The sequence below is a fragment of the Anguilla rostrata genome, chromosome 8 (genome assembly GCF_018555375.3).
Source record: "Anguilla rostrata isolate EN2019 chromosome 8, ASM1855537v3, whole genome shotgun sequence".
Taxonomy (NCBI): domain Eukaryota; kingdom Metazoa; phylum Chordata; class Actinopteri; order Anguilliformes; family Anguillidae; genus Anguilla; species Anguilla rostrata.
The window spans coordinates 27257028-27275459 of NC_057940.1; the positions used below are offsets into that span (position 1 = coordinate 27257028).

Sequence of the window (18432 nt, forward strand, 5' to 3'; positions counted from 1 at the left end):
GCTATTTTTATTAATTGCTTATTAATGGTTGTCTACTGTTATAACTCTTTATCCATGCAAACTAATTGACAGAGGCGTTATGTAGGCCTACTTTAGAACGCATTGACACAAACAGCTGGAATTAGGATACAGTATTATCAATATTTAACTAGTCAGCCAGCTTGGCAGTCACAATTATCTGTGTCCCGACTCCCGTCTTACCTTGCTATCTCGGAAGACACTCCCCTGGCCTTACGACATAAGCTGGCAGCTAGCTAAGTAGCTGCAATTGAACCAGCGTCCAAAATGGAATGGCTGCTTTTTAGTATTTGACAGTTTACAAACCATACAGTAGAACATCCGACTAAATGCATTCAAAAATAAAACATCCAAGAAGTTAGAAGTATGGACATGTTCAGTAAACTCACGACTCTGTTTCAGCAGGCGCTGGAAACCGTAAGTAAAGCTGGATGGCTAGCTACCTAGCAAACTTGTTTATGGACGTCCAGCAGCAACTTTGTTGCACTGTAACTTAAGTTTCCACTTAGTTCCGCGGTTTCCATCGTGGCCTTCGCTATACATTGTAATTGCAGATCGTGCTGGAAAGTTTAATGCTGTCATTATATTTTCTATAGCTATCCGTGTACTCACAACGGCAGGCTGTATTGTTTTTTGACCATAGAGTTTTGTCATATAAATGCATGTAACGTTGGCGTTTCCAAGTAGCCACCTAGCTAGTTAGCAAGTCATGTACGTGGTCTATTTGTATCTTATTTGTCAACAGGTCGAGGGCACAGATATTGGGAGGGTTGGGTAGTTAGCTTACATACAAGAAAACAAACTTTGCCTGCTAAGATATCTTGTTCACTGAATTGTCACATCGTCTTCTCTCCCAATATAATCTGCCTAACTATATTCAGCTACCTAATTCGGTTTATTTGGATGTTGTATGCTAGGCTAGCTAGCTTGTTATTAAGGGTGAAATACAATAACTGCATTTTTTCTACAACAAGCACGTTCCTTGGTCGCAATGTTAGCTATGTAAGTTCGCTGACTGAAGAGACACGTGAGAAAACCAAAACAACCCACGTTTTTAAATAGCCTAACGCATTTGCATCGCTTGCTTTAGGATATTCCTCGCATCAAGCTTGTATTATTTCTCCGCGGTAACGTGGAAAATGCCTCTGGTAAAAAGGAGACAACATTCCTACAAGTTTGAGCAGCTTTCTGGCTGACTGTGGTTGCTATTCAACTAGGCCTTGATGCTATCTGATAAAACCATGATGCTCAGATAAGCGATAAACTAAAGCTTCTTAGTTCTCTCTGATGATTGCTCTTCCTGTTTTCCTATAGTTGTGTTATCAAGTAGGCTAAACACTGTCTCTGTACAGTATTTGTTGTTTTAAACAACTGTACTTGTGTTTCTCACAGACACTAATGTTCTGAGCTGCCTTCTTAATTTCTTTCAGAGGGAACCGTCAATAAATTTGCTGGAGTCCTTTGTGGACCACTGGAAAGGAATAACTAATTATTACATTGAAACTACAGGTGAGTGCGTGTCGCAACATAGTATATAGTTATGTACACCACCCAGTTTCGAACCCTTGGAGATAATTGCCCAGATATTGTCCACCTAAAGGAATACCCTGTTTGGGTAGAGATACTATGTAGTTGTAGTAATATGACAAATCCTCTCTTTATGGTTTTCCTCAGTCAGTTTATTGCATGTATTTCTATTAAGAACCTCTTTGCAAAAGCACTGGGGACCTATTCTGTGTAGTGGTCCCTATATAAGAATTATTCTGTGATTTATTATTTAGATGAAACAAAGCCTGCAAAACAGACGGACATTCCCTGGCGTCTCAAACAGATGCTGGATATACTGGTTTATGAGGAGGAGCAGCAGGAGTCCGAGGAGACAGGGCCTTGTATGGAGTATCTCCTACAGCACAAACTACTAGAGACCCTCTGCACCTTAGGCAAAGCACAGGTGAGAAGTGCAGAGATAAAGAGGGAAACATACATACATGTAGCATGAAATAAACTCTTACTTGGGTAGAGCACCATACACTGGTTAATATGTTCTGGAGTAAAAGAAAATATTTCTGTGTACACAGGCTACATATAAATGTGTTTTTATCCTGTTTGTGATCATTGCTGTTTCTTAACATGGGCCCATTCATGTAATTTATACCTGCTACTGTAATGCTAAATTCATACTGTTATTTGTAGAAGTGGTTTTAAATTGCTTGTTACACTGTTGGATGCATATGATGTCACACTTAAGCATTCTGAAACCTTTGCCCCCTCACACTCTTTTCCTGTTTACTTAAAGAACCAGCACCTTGTGACTTACAAAGTAAGCACTGAAAACACATAGGTACTATCCCTTTAGGTGTCTTGATGTAGTGATGTGTTCGTCGTATCTCCTGATAAATACTTGCCTTGTTTACTCTTGCATGTTTACAGCATGTACTTCATTAGACATGATGTCATTGTCTTTTGTCTTTATGGTTGGGACTCTTCTATTATTTCTGTTCTCCTGTGCTTGACTGTCTCTCTCACTTTATCCAGTACCCACCGGGAATGAGCCAGCAGGTCCTGGCCTTCTTTTCCAAGCTCCTAACACAAATCCAGCAGCCAATGCTTCACATCATCAATGTGCACAGACCAGTCCAGGTGAGGGTGAACCTATTACTGTTCACAACTAAATGTTGAATGTGACCGTTTATCACTGCTTTTACTTACCTTCAGTGTTGGCCTGTGCACATTTTGGCAGTTATTTTGTGTCTCACTTTAAATCTGGTGATAGATTTCCAGTTGTCAAGAGTGTAGTTATGTTGTTTAATTATTCAAATATTACTGTTTTTGCGATATTATTATTAATTTGATGTTAAGAATAAAAAAAGGTACATTTGATAAATTTAGCATAATTGTGTTTCTCTGTTTGTGGTGTTTAACAGAAGCTTATTCGGTTATGTGCTCACCCGGGGTCTCTCACAGAGAAGGAGGAGGCCCAGTTTCTCTTCGTTATTTGCTCCAGACTGAAGCAAGATCCTTACGTGCTCAATTATATCCTCGAGGTACTTTTTAGTTACATTTTATTCTTTGGAATTAAACTGGATTTGAGCTGTGCCCAGCAGACAACAGTACAAGCACCTCATATATATTTACCGTTTCAGTGTGAGAAAAACAATTTAAGCTTGCTGTGGTGAAAGTGCTAGATCTCAAACCAATATACAAAGCAAGATTGCTACTCAGGATAAGTAATCTTGAGACTGTACTAGTGTACATACAAATGGATTATGTAAAATTAATCTATAATAAAAAGCATAGTCACACAATAAGAAAAAAATAGAATAATAATGATCAATCATCACCAAAAAAAATGGCGGTGTGGACAAATTAGCCAGAGCCATGAATTATGTAACTGCCATTTATTTTGCTGCGTTCTTCTATTCGTTGCCCGTTTCTCTAGATTAGGAGAGATGAGCCCATTAAGAAGAGCAGTTCTACCTCAGGAGATGATGCGGGTATACAGAGTGCTGAAGCCCCCAGCCCAGAAAAAGGCCCCACCAGCCCTCTGCGAGGCTGCCCAGCCCCTGACACCCTGCAGAGCGAGCAACCGGGCCCCTCCTCTTCTCCACGGCAACCCCCAAACCCCACCTGTCCCTCCAACAATGACCTCATCCACGCCTTAATTCACTTGACTAAAAGCCAGGTGTGTACATCGGCAACCGCAGTTCCTTGTATGAGGACAAGTCACAGGGCCTATTGATGAATTTTCCAGTCATGAGACATGGACCTGAGTGAGGCTACTAAAGGAGGGAATTTAAGGCAGGTAGTGTGGTGGTAATGGTCATAAACTCTCCTGTGTTTTTGTTTCCCCCTGTTTTTCAGAAAAGCAGGGTTGCTCTAAAAGCCCATGAGAGTCTGTCGGTCCTGGTTAACCTTCCGAAGCAGGAAACGGCCGCGTGCCTGGCCGAGAGCACCTCGCTGTGCCAGCTTTTGGCTGGCAGACTGTGTGAGCTCTACAGCATGGTACCCTCCTCCCTGGACCCCACAAACCTCCACGGTTTCCCACAGATTCACTGGAGGTGGGTACTGCCCTCCCACCAGTCGTAGGAAATCTCCCATGAGCTTTTTGCATGAGCTGCTGCTTCTTGTTGCTCACCTGCAGGATAGTGGGCAAAATAATAGTTGTACTTGGGAAAAAATAATCGTTTCACTGTATATAAATGTGCTCATGTGCATTCTAATTGCTCAATACCATAGCCATGTAGTTGGGTGTTGGAGAATATTCTGGAGTTAAATTGACGACTGCATGGTTCCTCTGTTTCTTTGTTTGGTCTGCAGGGATCCATTCTCTCAGGGATGTCCAGAGAAGACTTTGACGTTTCCTGGCAGTGAGCACGTAGTTGCGTTTCTGGGATGGTTAGACTACTGTGACAGTCTGGCAAAAGAAGCACAAAAGGTGAGATGAACAAAATAGCCCTGCAGCTCCACTTAAGGTTGAGAAAAACATGTCTTTCTGTCTGTGTTAAACTGAATGTCACTGAGATCCTGATGTCTTAACAGATACAACAGATCCTCAGCTTATGTCAATGATAGAAAAGGTTTTTTCTTACCGAGAAGGAGTGGTTAACAGTTTTGGACTTGCTTTTTGTTTGTAAAACTTCAAATGGGACATGGTATTGTCAGTCCATTTTGTCTTTGTTACGGGTGTAAAAAATATGAAGTTTTGCTGCCTTTGCAGGTACTTTCTGTGAAATTGGCCAAAGCGATTCACCACCAGTGGCTTTTGGCAGTCGTGCAGCCTCAGCTGCTCCAGATGTAAGTGCCCTGCCCCTTTATCACCTTGTGGGTGTGTCCCTGAAGCTACACCCCCTCAGGCTCTCGGAGGTACTGAGCCCAGTGTTTGTTCCGCAGATCGGAGGCGGGCATTCTGGTTACCACGGCGCTGCTGTCCTGCATCGTGCGTCAGATCGGCGCCCCCGCCCTGCTGGACGAGCTGGTGCTCTTCCTCCTGGGGGAGCAGCCGCAGAGCGAGCTACGCATGGACACGGAGAGCCACGCGCTCCGCTACCAGCTCATCGAACGCTGCGACCACATCTCCGACGAGGCACGAGTCCATTCTGAGCTACTGTCCACTGCCCATTCATCCACTAGCCATTTAAATGACAAATAACGTGTGGCTGAAAAACTAATTATCGCTTATGCAAAAATCCATAGTCAGGCTAACTTGTCTTAAGACTTTATATAGTAAATATAGGCTCCACCAGTGTAATTTGGGAATGTGATATTTTTTTTAAGATTTAATTTTAATATAAGGTTTATCTTTATTGAAGTGAATGGTCTAACAGTTTGGCTTTTGATTTCCATCAAAATGTAACATGTAGCCCTTGCATGTCTTTAGCACCAACTGGAGGAAATAATTTCTTCTGAAGAACTGGGTTCTTGGAGAAACCCACTTAAAACATTTTGGCCTTTTAGCCTTTTTTCTGTATGGACATGTGGAAGACGTAGTTGTGGAGACAATGGTCTCTGCTATCATTTTCACAAACTAATATATTACATAGGTTAGAACTATTACTTCAGTCCATTTTTGGCTCTTAACTCATGTAACTTTAAAATGGTTTGATGTAAAACATTGAAAGATCTTTCCAGAAGGCCTGTCGGGGTTGACAGTTTTGTCTCTGTCCTCAGATCAGCCTGAGCACCCTGCGTCTGTTCGACGAGCTGCTGCAGAAACCGCACGAGGGCGTCGTGTTCAACCTGGTCCTCAGGAACCTGGAGCATCGCGGCTACATCTCGGCCCTGCCGGGGGGGGCGGAGGACAGACACGCGGCCGACCCCGAGCCCCTGGAGGAGTCCGTGTGAGAACCCCGCGGCAGTCTGCCCATCCCCCCCCCCCCCCCTTATGTGTGCACGCCATTGCGACTGTTCCCTCCCTCGCTGTGAAAATAAATGTCTGTTTGGGAAGCATTTACGAGCATTACATCCACCCCTTTCACTCTTCCAAAGGAGTTTTCCATCTACATTTTTATTAGTTCGGATGTCTGAAAATTGAATTTATGTCGGTAATAAAAGTGGCATTAAGATACCGTGTTATCAAAAGTGAGTCATAAGCAAACTTGATTGAACTTATTCTTTCTGGGACAGCCTGCAGTTTTGTCTGCGTCAGCTGATTTTTTAACGTACATTAAAATACATAACAAATGAAGCTTGTATAAGCACAAAAAACACATGCACAATCTTCATAAACTTTAGCTAAACTTAACATGGTGAGGTTAAATGAAGCCAATGATCGAAAAACACTAATAGAATTATAAATTTTGGCTCCGTGCTGTGCTGCACTTTTACAATTTTGTGCAAAGATACTAAAGGTATGTAGATTGATAAGCAGGTCTGAGTAAAACTGAATCTTATCATTTTTCACCCTTTCAAGCAGTATTTGGAAGTACATACTTCTGTAAGGCTAGCATAGTGTAGCCAAGGCTAGTACACAGGCCTACTCAGAAATGTTGCTTGTTGCTATCTGATATGACCAGTCCCTACCATACATAGTGAGCAGTCTCTTATCTGTGTGAGCAGAGAGCTGGAGGAGGACCCCTTCTTCACGGACATGTACCCCCAGGACGAGTTCAATTCCTCGGAGCAGCTGCTCTCTCTGCCACCACGGCAGGTGGAGCAGCGTCAGAGTGGGCAGACGCGGGTAGCCGACATCGTGAACAGGTGCGCCATCTTAGATTTCTCATTTTCTCCAGCCTCGGGCAGATGAATCTTATTTTGTGTCAACAGTTGTGTGCGATACTGAATTGAGCTCAGACCATTTTATCCTAGTGGGTTTGTTGAACGATGTCAGGATGGTGAGAGATGAGATGTTTTTTCCATTTCCTGTTTTGATTTGTAGTTTCCTTTGCCTGGTTCCTCAAGAGGCAAGAACCTCTCAGCATGTCCAGGGTGCGGGATACGACACTTACGTGCACGATGCCCATGAACTGGTAAGCCTATAACAGCTCTTTCTGTTTTAGATTATCACTGATGGTCTACAAAAACTCAGTGTCAAATATTAATGATCTAAATGAGTGGTTTCCAGACATTCTGAGCCTACAACCCACTTAATATGCATGTTTTCTTTGTCATGCCCCTTAAAATGCAACCTGACAATGTTGACATATTGAAATACATTATATACCATGCAGCTAGTGCAGTACATGAAACATGAACGCTTTTTAATTTGACTAGAGTGAATGGAAAATGTATCCTCTACAGTAAAACGCGTCCTGGTGTGTTATCTTGCAACCCACCCCAACCCCTCCCATGACCAGTGGCTCCTGACCAACAGTTTGGGAAACACCTTTTTCAGGTTTAGATAGCTTTAGATGGTCATCAGTGAGACAGGACTTGGGCACCTGTAGTGATTATCCACTGCATGACTTGTGTCTCTCTTACTGCATCTAGTTTAAAGAATGCACAGCTTTTTCGCTGCAGTGGGGTTGGCCGGAGTCTCCCAAAGCCCCTGAGCCCCTTCCTGCGGGTTCGGACTTCTACGAAGGCCACTTCCTAAAAGTCCTCTTCGACAGGATCGCCGGTATCCTGGAGCAGGTAAGCCACCGCGCCCCACTGAAGCTAGCAACAGGCTGCCTAGTACACTCACCACACGGTGGACTGAATGGTGGCCTCTTCCCCTACTCCCCCCTCCTCTCTCTCAGCCTTATGAGCTGAACCTGCAGGTGACCTCGGTGCTGTCCAGGCTGGCCGTCTTCCCCCACCCCCACCTGCACGAGTACCTGCTGGACCCTTACATCAGCCTGGCCCCCGGGAGCCGCTCGCTCTTCTCCGTGCTCATCAGGGTGAGTGACTGCAGATGCCGTTCCGACAGGGTGTAGTTTGTATACTCTGCCTCTCAGTACATTCATCTGTAACTCCAGTCACCTGGACACTGAAGCACTGGAAAAAAAACAGGAAGCTGCCCATTCTTGCAAATGGGTCAGTTTGGTTTACTTTACACATCATAGTATTGCTTGTATTGCAAACTAGAATAGCTTGGAGGAGCTGTACTAGATTGCAATACAACAGTACAACTTCATTGGAGATCAGCCATTTTAGACATAATGCGCAGAGGTTACATGGTGGACAAAGGAAAAAGAAGCACTCTGAAGACCGCTAAATGCATTCATTCTTTTTATAGTATGGACTTTATATTTCTACAAGTCCATAAGTGGTTTTTTTCCCCTCAAATACAATTTGTTCTGGAGTGATGCACTGTTTTCCCCTGTGTGATGCACTGTTTTCCCCTCTGTGTGATGCACTGTTTCCATCCCGTCTCCGCGCAGGTGATTGGTGACCTGATGCAGAGAATCCAGCATATCCCCAACTTCACCGAGAGGCTCGTGCACATCAGGAAACAGCTGATGGCCCTGGAGCCCGAGACGCTGTAAGAGCTCGACTGCAGAACACAGCCAGATGCATTCATTTGCTCCTTCCCCCCGTCCCCGTGTCCCTGTATTAGCACTTGTTTTGTAGAAGCAGTATGGATGCGGTTCAGATCCACCATTAGAGGAAAGCCTGGGACAGTCGTGCCTGACGTGCAGGAGTAACAGGCTTGGTATCATCAGTCATTTCCTGTTGCATAAGCCGTCTGTTTTTTGTACTTTCAGAACAGATCACGTGACCCTGCTGAAGGGGGTGATTGTCCTGGAGGAGTTCTGTAAGGAGCTGGCCGCGATCGCGTTCGTCACACTCTCGCTGGAGGAACACTGACACGACACGGCGTCCCGTCGCGCTGGGGATTCTGTAAGAACGATCAGGAGCAGTGTCCTGTCAATGTCTCAAACAGACTGCTGCTTATTCGTGTAGTTTGCACAATGTCGTGACATCACGGCTGACATCACTGTGAAGGACAGCGGATCCACAGGATTACCTTCCAGTTTTGGAGGCTTTAGGTACTACAAAGGTCATTGCACATCCTTACCTTAAGTAATGGTACAATCAAGACCGTGCTTGTTTTGTTTTTGTGTGTTTTAACTTTGAGTGCTTTATCAAATTATGTAATATATGAATAGTTATCTGATGCAAATATTTTATTTATGTATTTTAATCTAACCAGTATGACATCATTCAGAAGTGATATTTATCAGGAAAAAAAATCTTAAATCCAGAGGCCATTTTTGGGAAAAATAAGCAATACTGTACATTTTTTGTCAATGCTTTAAAGTGCATTGGGATGCATTTTGTCTTTCTGTTATTTGCATTTTGATCTTCACACTTGGGGTGTTCTTTCCCTTTGAGGAAGGGAAGTATGTGCGTCTCTTGTCTTTCCTACACTGTGGCTGGGTTTCTGCAGCCACTTTCCCTTGTACAGTTTTTAAAATTCCCCAATGCAAGAGCATTAAACTCCAAAGGTTGTCCATTTTATTTTTGCCTCGGTTATTCATAGCCACGATGCACAATTATATATCAGAAAGAATGATGCAACTTTTGGCAAAGGCTACATTCTATCCGACAGGCAGTCACTGTAGGATGAAAGGAAATATAATGCTTAGATTACCACTTCACAGAACAAAATCCGTCCAGTTTCCTCATAAAATGTTTTATTGGCTTTCAAGTGCTGCTTGATCATACTCGAGGGAGTTGAATGCATGCAATTCCAATTCTGGTTTCACACAGGGTCAGGTTGCTTTTACCATACTATGATGGGGTCCTTGCTTTTCCATGCAACCTGAGATCATCTAAGCATATCGTATCTTTTAATAACTGTGATTCTATAGTCTTTAAGTCTTCATGAACCGCAATTTCAGTGCTATATTATCACTGACGCAAATTCAATTCATTATTTTTCTTTCAAAGCACAAACCATTTTGATTGGTTCTATTAAGATTCAGATGTTGACAGCTCCACTCTTAAAGTGTAAATGTTACAGTCAGGCCAGTAACATTGTGCCTTAAAGCAATGGGGATTATAAACATAAAGACATTCCAACATAAAACTGATTAGTATTAGGGTTAGTAATGCTACATAGTCCCCTTTTTGGTTTTAGTTTGATGTGTATGCTGCAGAGATGCAGTTTGAGGCAATCAGAGAGTGTGAAGAGAAAGCTAATCCCTGTGAAAGGAGATGTCCTAGTGGCAAGGTATAAGATTGTCTGCTTGTAGACTAAGGTGCGATTGTATCAAGTCAACACACTGAAAGTGCCTGGTTTGAAAGTCCAGCATTGGTGTTTTTGTTAATATGGAACAAAAACAGGGAGGGATGAATCTAAGTGTTTGTTGTCCATTTGCTTTGTCATTTGATGGACACCTGTGCAGAGTTGAATGTAAAGCTGTTTATGGGAGTCTGAAAGTTGGAAGACACCTGGGATGTAATGGCTTTGCAGTCTCAGTTGACTTTTGGAGCAGGTTTTCTGCATGTTGTGGGTTTAAAGCAACCCTTTTGAAGTGCCTTAGACTCCTATGCATGTTCACGCTTGTATGTGTTTTATGTTTCATCTGTCTGTAATATGTAACGTATACTCTTTTTCCAGTAATAGCTATATGGATGTGTCCTTATGTTCTTTTTCCACATGAGAAACTGCTCTCTAAGCTCTTTGGATACCTTTATTAAATTTCATCAACCTTTCAACTTTTATCCCATCAAACTAAAAATATTTTACCCAGAGGTTTGGTTTCACTTTTGAGATAAGCACATGATCTTTCACATTCATTGATAAATAAATATAAATGTGGTAATAAGATTAGAAATTAAGGCTGCCCACCCGTTTATGTTCACTCACAGATTGCATTCCACACAACTGTCTCATTCACTTGATTCTATCTTCAGAATAGAACCTATACACTGTAGAAGTGGGTATTTATTTTCTATTCATGGCTGTTCTTGGAAAATATGCTAGTAATGACTAGATATGTAACTATATTTCAGCATATATAAGCTCTTATCATATATTCATAACCTTTTTCAAAAGGAAAGGGTATTTTTCCATTTTTCTTGCATATACCGTGCGTTTCAAATGAAGCACTTTTTTTTTGGAACTATTGCTTTCATGCCACTAGAATACTGTGTGTTATATATTGTCTGAACTAACCACATGGCATGCTGATTAATGATTCTTAAATGCACATGTGCATAAGTGCCTTTTGTTGCTCCCCCTGCCCCCAGTCACTAGCCTGTAGTGATCCCACATCACACTGTCACCTGCAGTGATCAGAGAGAGGAGTGTGGGATGAGGGAGTGGTCTGGACTGCAGTACCCTGCAGTCTCAGACTCTGAAGTCATCTGGTGTTTGGTTTCCCTATCAGCCATAGAGGCTGTGCACTGGCAGCAGGGACCCCGAGGCCAGTCTCTCCCGGATCCTGTCCCTTAACTGCGGGCTCTCCACTCTGTGCCACCGGAAGGCGGGGCTCTCCAGCGGCGGGGGCTGGCCGGCCTCCGGCCCCCCGTCCCCCGTGTGCTCCACGGACAGCAGCGCGTTGAAGCACACCCCGTCCGCCTTCCCCGGGACCCTCCCGCCGTGCTGCAGTCCCAGGATGCCCCGGGGCGTGACGGCGAGCCGGCGGTGGGAGGACGGCATGCACTCCCTCACCAGCCTGAGGCCGGCCCAGGCGACGGAGCGGGCCCCGTCGCACGCGGCGACCGGCAGGCGCGGCTCCTCCGAGCCTCCCAGCAGCACCCACAGGTCTCCGCCGGGGCCGGCGAAGGTCAGGAGCAGCCGCTGGCAGACCAGGGGGCAGGGCATCTCCACGGGCAGCGCCCGCGGGAACCAGGGCTTCTCCCTGTACTTCAGCCCCGCCTCGATAAGGCACAGGATGTCCCGGTTCCTCAGCGGGAGGGGGGACTCTCGGTCCCACCACTGGGCCTGCAGGGACTCCGCATCGGCCTCCGCTTCCGTCTTTATGGAGCCCCCTGGTGGAGATGGGTGGTACAGAGGTCAGTCAAGTACAATTCATTTCAGTGATGCCTCATTAAATGATGAACTGTGCAGCCATGCTTTAGAGGGAAATATTTCAAAATATAAAACCTTTATCTTAAAAATATATAAAGGTTATATATATATTATATATATATATAATAATAATAATAATTATTATTATTATCATTATTATTAATTACCCTTTTTGACTTATAATGGGGGTCCCCTGGACCCTGCTAACCCCAAGTTAATTATACTTTATGCAATGCATCTTTTAATCATTCTTTGATTTAACAGTCAGAGTCACATAATCAGTTTGGTCCAACCTGTGACTTCAGCCAGGAAAACAAATCTGATCCACTGCAGCCCCTGCTCCTGTACCAGGAGCAGTGTGATGGGCTGGCAGTCCAGTCCGGTCTCCTCTTTCACCTCCCTCCTCATGCCCTCCACGATACTCTCCGTCTCCTCCATGCGCCCTGCTGGGAGGTACCAGCGTCTGTAGCACTCTGGCTTGGCCTCCTGCATCATCAGCACTTCATTCTGCAAGCCAAACAGTCCACACACCTGGGGCTTGTTGGAGGGCTCATATACTTTCAATCACTGAAAGTTTATGCCTTTGACAACATTTAAATATCTTTCACAACAATTACAGTTGTGCCACTTTCACAGTGTTGTTTCGGCTGTTAATCGAATATTAGGACAATTCCATCATGTGCTGCTCTATAACGTATGTAGCAACTGTGATCTTCGAATCAGAAAACTGTTTATTTTTCAGCCACTAGGGGGTAGAATGTGAACACAATTGACTAAAGCCTCATCTTAAAATGTAAATGTTTAAGATTTTACAAAACTCAACCAAAAGCAGTCAAAAAAAGTTTAAGGCTTTTCAAAAAATAACAGTTAATACAAGTAAATGTATACGTAGAATTCATGCTTAAAATATTTCTGAATTTTACTTAAAATTAGGCACCTCTATCAAATAATCTTTTATTCTTTGCAAACAATCTATCCAATATATATTTGACTCATGAACATGTGAACTACAAATAAAGTACTTTAAGGTCAATAAAAATAAAACTGTATGTGAGTGTATGTGAGTGTAGCCAAATTAAAATGGCCAACCTTGCTAGCATATTAACTGGAACGCAACATCATGGACCAGCAAAAGAATAGTGGCAAAATCCAATTGCACTCTATGTTAAGGAAGTATATACACATTCCTTAACATAAATGGAAGCTGCTTCTGTACAGTAAAAGTGGTGTTATGTTACTATGGACTGCCCTTTAAGTTTTAACTTATTCAATCCAAATCAGCAAGTATGGGACGAACTACAAATAGCTCAAGTCAGGTGGAACAACTGCCATTTCTGACTGCCAACTGATAACCACCCCAAGGGCGTATGAAAATCCAGCCGTTGCTGCTCTATGTAAATGTTTTGCCATATTTGGGTGCTGGTGCTTACCAACTGGTTTGTTTAGAGATGTTTTTTTCGTCAGTGTTCTGTGCTAGGCCTACATTATTCTTTAGCTAGTTGTCAGATTACACTCCTGAGCCCCTACTGGTACACATGCCTTTAAGGAGGTTAAGGATAGGTCATGTCCGGAAACCACATCTCTATTTTTATACGTACTGATTTTTATTTTTTTGCATAAAATGTATTCCTAATCCACAAAACATCATCCCAAATAGTCAACACTGATAAATTCCTTTCAAGTTTGTAAAACTGAAATGCTTAAGTTTCCCAGAACAACCTAGAAGTAAAATTATTTCATGGCACTGGTCTGTTCTTTCATATACTTATATTGTGTGAAATGCACTAAGTTATTACATTCAAAGCTTGACAAGTCCAGTACATTAAAAAACATCTCAATCTGCTGCTGTTGGACAGATTCGTCACAATTTCTTGCCCTTCACTGCATGATTGCATTACCTTTGCATTGATGATGACGGCGCACACAATGTAGCAAACCGTTTTCCTCAAGACTACAGGTTTGACCTGTTCGGGAGCAGAATCTAGTTCGTTCACCTCTAGTCCATCCCCGTTTAAAATCCTCTCCACTTCGCCCTCTAAAATTAAATCTGTCGAGCCCATACTTGCTAGTACTGCAGTATAAGAAGAAAATTACCTTGAACTGACTTGAAAACAAAGAATCTTGCAAAGGTCTAGGTTGGAAAACTGAAACCAGATATCAGTTATTTCCATGTCCCTTTAATCCAATCTAATTTTTATTTTTCTAAATGTAGCCAGATTAAATAAACTCACGTAAATACCAAAGTCCTAGCATGCGGTTGCTGAATGTACAATACCCAAACAAAACACTGTCAGTAGTTAGCTAGCAATACCTTATAGCATAACTTGTACAGTACATTTTCAATTAACTGGCTAACCTGATCCCTGTAGCAACGGCTCGGGTAGTAAACTTGAGTTTGTTCAGCGAGTTGACTAGCTCGTTAAAGTAAATCGATATTAAATTCTAAATATTGTTAAGTCACAGGCTTACGTGCACTGGGGTATGATAGCAAACGTTAGCTAGCTAGCTAGTCAACACAACAGTTAAAGTCGAGCTTGCTACTTGCCTAGACAGCGACATGTTATTGTAAAACTATTCGAATATATTGTACATTGTATCGCGCATATTTTGCTAACCTTTAAGCTAAATGTACGTGTAGCTTTCAAACGTTTACACGCAACCAACATGAAAGTACAGTTTCTGACTGACTGCAGCTATACGCTAGTGTTTACATTGCTAGGTTCCCAGCTGTGTAGCTAAATCATATCGGAAGTCCAATCATTGCCACTGTACGCAATTGGCCGTATGATAAGGGACTATGGAAAAAAACAATTCAACTATAAAAACGAACGAAGTACATACCTGAATTGCTTTATATTTTTGGTTTAAATCTACCTCTATAAATGTGCTTTTCCTTAGGAACTATTTTACTTATTAAAACTTTTTAATTGAATTTTTAAAATTTCTTTAATATTTGTCTTGTTATCTGTATTTTTTTATTCATTGATTGTATATATTCTACAGTTTTTTGTTCTTTGTGTTTGTCTGTTTTTACTTCGGTCACTTTTTCTGTAAAGCGCATTGATGGCACTGTGTGTTTGAACTGTGCTATATAAATAACGTTCATTATTATTATTATTATTATTATTATTATTATTATTTTAAAAAGCTGGCTAATGTTAATTAAATAGTTAAAGCAAGAAAACATTAGTCATGTCGCTAATACATCTGTTGACGCGTGGAAATATCTGCTCTGCCACTGCAAATATTTAGTTCGTGTCTGTCTAGGTTATCTGAAAAAGTGAACCGCAGTAGTAACGACAGTGCCGCTGACGCGAAGGGGTTAAATAGAAAATCTCACAAAATGTTTACTGACGCAGGCTCGGTTGTATCTATTCTATTCGAGTTCAATGGATATGCCATTCGTAGGCGCCTGGACGAACCGATCAAGCTACATATCAATGAAACGGCATAATCTGTAATTATTGTAGTCACATGGTAACGTTATACGGATAAACAAAGTAGTGATCTGTATATACTGTAACAAAAAACAAGAACACGATTATGGGAAGATAGACTGCTGCGGGTTTTCACAGTATGTGGAAGAGGCACTTCGTTAACGTTACGGCTTGGAAGGCAACGCCTGGATAAAGAAGTTATTTTTCTCCTGCATTCTTGGATTTAAGAATATGGGTGTAACGTTACCTCAGCGGTGCATTAAAGTGATCTGGGTCCTTGGGTTGTTTTATGGGCTCAGTGACAGTATTGGAAGTAAGTAGCGAACGTTAAATCATAGCTATCGTATCGTTATGTGCACCAAGCAATAGAGTTACATGTGAATCTAAAAGCTGATATTTTTCAAACTGTTCATAGTGGAAGTAACTGTATTGTGGTATAGGTGATGTTTAATAATTCTCAAGAGCTAAGTATTCGAGTATTCCCCAGTTACCATGTGATCACTGCGTCGCGGGTAGTGTAGCTAGGCTAACGGATTTACCTAAGTGGCTAACTGGGCGAGCTTTATCAATTGCACTCATAGCTACTCATATAGCTAGCCAACTTAACTAGCTAGCCACTTAGCAAGCAAGCTACAAATTAGGCTCTTTGTAGCTAGTTAGCCTAGTAAGTGGTTAACGTTAGGCAGTTTTGTTTTACCGATATTCTGGAGGTATTCTCGCTAATGTATTAGCTAGCGTCGTAGCTATATGTCAAACCTTTGCTAACTTTAGCTAATCAGTAGCTATATGGCACAAATTATGTTTACGTCGTTATGGTGATTGACCAAGGCTACTCTGCGACTTTAGCTAACATTCATTCGTTAGAAGACACTAACTATGAAGTTAGATGTAGCCATTGACCGCCAATAGCAATAGTATCGAGATTAAACGTTTTAAACGGAACTTGTACAGGAAGAGCAAACTTGTTCGGGTAACGTTAGCTAAGTTAGCTTACTAGTTAAATATCCATTTTCGGAACTGTGTCATCTAGTCTAACAGTTGGATTGAATGTTCTGTGAGTTTTGTATGTATGTCTTTTTGCTGCATTAGTGGCTGATCATTGACTAATTTCTGTTGTAGGTAACCTGTGGTGACCTGCCAATTATTTAAAATTATGGGGTGGGGTCCCGACAGACGTGTTTGCAAATCGTAGGTACTAAAGGTGGTTTGAGGACTTGGAGGTACGCGGCTTGTCTAATTCAGTAAGATTTTAGGGTGTAAGTTATTAAATGTAGAAAACCCGCCGCACCAGTGCGTCTGTCAAGAAACAGAGAAACATGGTTTTTCAGTGGTTGAAGGGGCTTCTGCACAGTGCACACCACTTGCATATAAACATTAATCGAGATGTAAGGCTTCGGTTGACGTGACCTTTTTATGGTTATTACGAATTATTTTCTTATAGATTATGCTTCTTAAATATTTTACCTGTTGTCCGTTAACGTTAGTTACAACTAAACAATCTTATGTAACGTATAAGTCTGTTGCTTATCCACCAAACAACCTAAGAAGGTTTAAAAGCTTTTTCAGGTGTTGTCCTACCCCAGTGACGATTTTCAGAATATTGTCTGTCTGTATGCTTTTGCTACCTGATTGTAGACAGTAAACGGTGCATTTAGAGTATAACGTAAAAAAGAACACCTACTTGCACTTACAATCGACCTACTGTATCTATCTGTTGATACCGTACTGGAAAAAATCCGTCTGCTTCTGTCATCACCTGTAGGTTTTTCTGTTACCATAGAAATACATTGTAGTACATCCAGCCCCCACTTCAGTATTTTTTTCAAGCATATATTCAAAAGATGCACAAAATCTCTTTCTTCAAAATAATTCATTATTAAGATTTAAATGATCTTTTGAATATGGGTCTCAAAATAGTTTGATTAGTGTTAAGGATGCAAAGGTTTTACACAATGTATAGAATAGTTTTGTGCTGAAACTCTTATTTAACAGGTATCCTTTCCATATCCCTTTGTATCCATTTCCATTTACATATGATAACCCTGAAAAGAGTCCTATAATTATTAATATTATAATTATTTTCTTTTTACAAATATTTTCTGCCTCAAAAGACTTTTGATCTCTTTATTACAAAAATAAGTGGTTCTGTGTGATTATGGTTACTTGTATTCAGGAGAAATTGTACCACTTGTAAAACTGGTATCGAATACAGGGTAAATTTGTTACCATAGCAGTTGGAGTGACACAGCATTGGCTGTCACCTTCCCTGACATAGCTATGAACAAAGAAACCACCCTACAAAGAACACAAATGTGATAGTACACAATGAGCACAGCTGCTGGCCCTCTCCTCCCTCTATACTCATTTATTAAAGGCCACTAAACTGCAAGCCAGTGTGCAGTGAGAACTCATTTTCTCTGGTTTGCTTATGTTTTACCTTGTAATCCCATCAATTTTTAGTATTTGGGAAATGACTCCCGCCTCCATGGTTGTGTAGGCTACCCGTACACAAAGTTAGCAGAGTGTCCGAGTGACCCCTGTGGCATACATTAATACAACAGTTCTCATTATAAAATTTTAGCATAAGTGGACTGCTTGAATAAACTCCAGTCATAAGTTAAGGGTGTTAGTTATCTTTTGGCTCCAGGGGTCTATCGCTCGTGTTCCACTGATTCCAATCTGTGCTGGATGGGAATCTTGGCTGTGGTGGTGAAAGCCAGATTAACGAGTCCCAGGGCATCCAGGAGGCCACATCTTCCAAGCAAAGGGAGTTTGTGATGTTGATGGACTGGTTTATTGGTGTAAGCCTCAGAGTGTGCACAAACAAAATGGAGTCTAGCACCTGGTGTTCCGGTCGGACATAATAATGGGAGCATGAATGGGCTCTTGCTCAGAGTGGGGGTGGATTCAGTGTCCATTTGTCTGTGTTGAATCTAATGATAAATGTGAGGCTCTGCAGGACAGATTTGTTGGCTGAGCAACGAATTGGGAGAGCAGAATATCCACAGTGATCTTCTCTGGAATTCTGCTGATATGTGCTTTCTGAGGAAAACAAGATCCATATGGAGATTTAAC

General features: G+C 42.0%; 3 protein-coding genes across 9 annotated transcripts in view; 2 read left to right on the top strand and 1 right to left on the bottom strand.

The window, feature by feature from the left end:
• The first annotated feature begins 211 nt into the window (after positions 1–211).
• On the top strand, positions 212–9399 carry fhip2b (FHF complex subunit HOOK interacting protein 2B). Of its 5 annotated transcripts, none has more exons than XM_064347445.1 (17): positions 212–435; positions 1449–1527; positions 1800–1969; positions 2554–2658; positions 2943–3062; positions 3458–3700; positions 3880–4076; positions 4336–4453; positions 4736–4812; positions 4909–5101; positions 5686–5855; positions 6574–6714; positions 6893–6983; positions 7444–7587; positions 7695–7835; positions 8319–8419; positions 8643–9399. In XM_064347445.1, the coding sequence occupies exons 1-17, from the start codon at positions 385–387 to the stop codon at positions 8743–8745; spliced, it is 2244 nt and encodes a 747-aa protein (XP_064203515.1). In that variant the 5' UTR covers positions 212–384; the 3' UTR covers positions 8746–9399. The 5 variants fall into 5 exon arrangements, with proteins under 5 accessions (XP_064203515.1, XP_064203519.1, XP_064203518.1 ...); XM_064347449.1 differs by lacking the exon at positions 212–435 and adding an exon at positions 502–562; XM_064347448.1 differs by lacking the exon at positions 212–435 and adding an exon at positions 649–729.
• An 823-nt stretch (positions 9400–10222) lies between these two features.
• Positions 10223–14737, bottom strand: nudt18 (nudix (nucleoside diphosphate linked moiety X)-type motif 18). Of its 2 annotated transcripts, none has more exons than XM_064347451.1 (3): positions 14536–14737; positions 12214–12427; positions 10223–11880 (listed from the first exon to the last, which is right to left on the bottom strand). In XM_064347451.1, exons 1-3 carry the CDS (start codon positions 14584–14586, stop codon positions 11273–11275), a joined length of 873 nt encoding a protein of 290 aa, XP_064203521.1. In that variant the 5' UTR covers positions 14587–14737; the 3' UTR covers positions 10223–11272. The 2 variants fall into 2 exon arrangements, with proteins under 2 accessions (XP_064203521.1, XP_064203520.1); XM_064347450.1 differs by having other exon boundaries at positions 13819–14678.
• Positions 14738–15255: 518 nt separating this feature from the next.
• adam9 (ADAM metallopeptidase domain 9) overlaps positions 15256–18432 on the top strand; it is a 33901-nt gene continuing 30724 nt past the window's right edge. For both annotated transcript variants that reach the window (XM_064347442.1, XM_064347443.1), the window contains exon 1: positions 15256–15670. In XM_064347442.1, the coding sequence (XP_064203512.1) occupies positions 15589–15670 (82 nt within the window). In that variant the 5' untranslated portion in view covers positions 15256–15588. The remainder of the gene's footprint in view (positions 15671–18432) is intronic.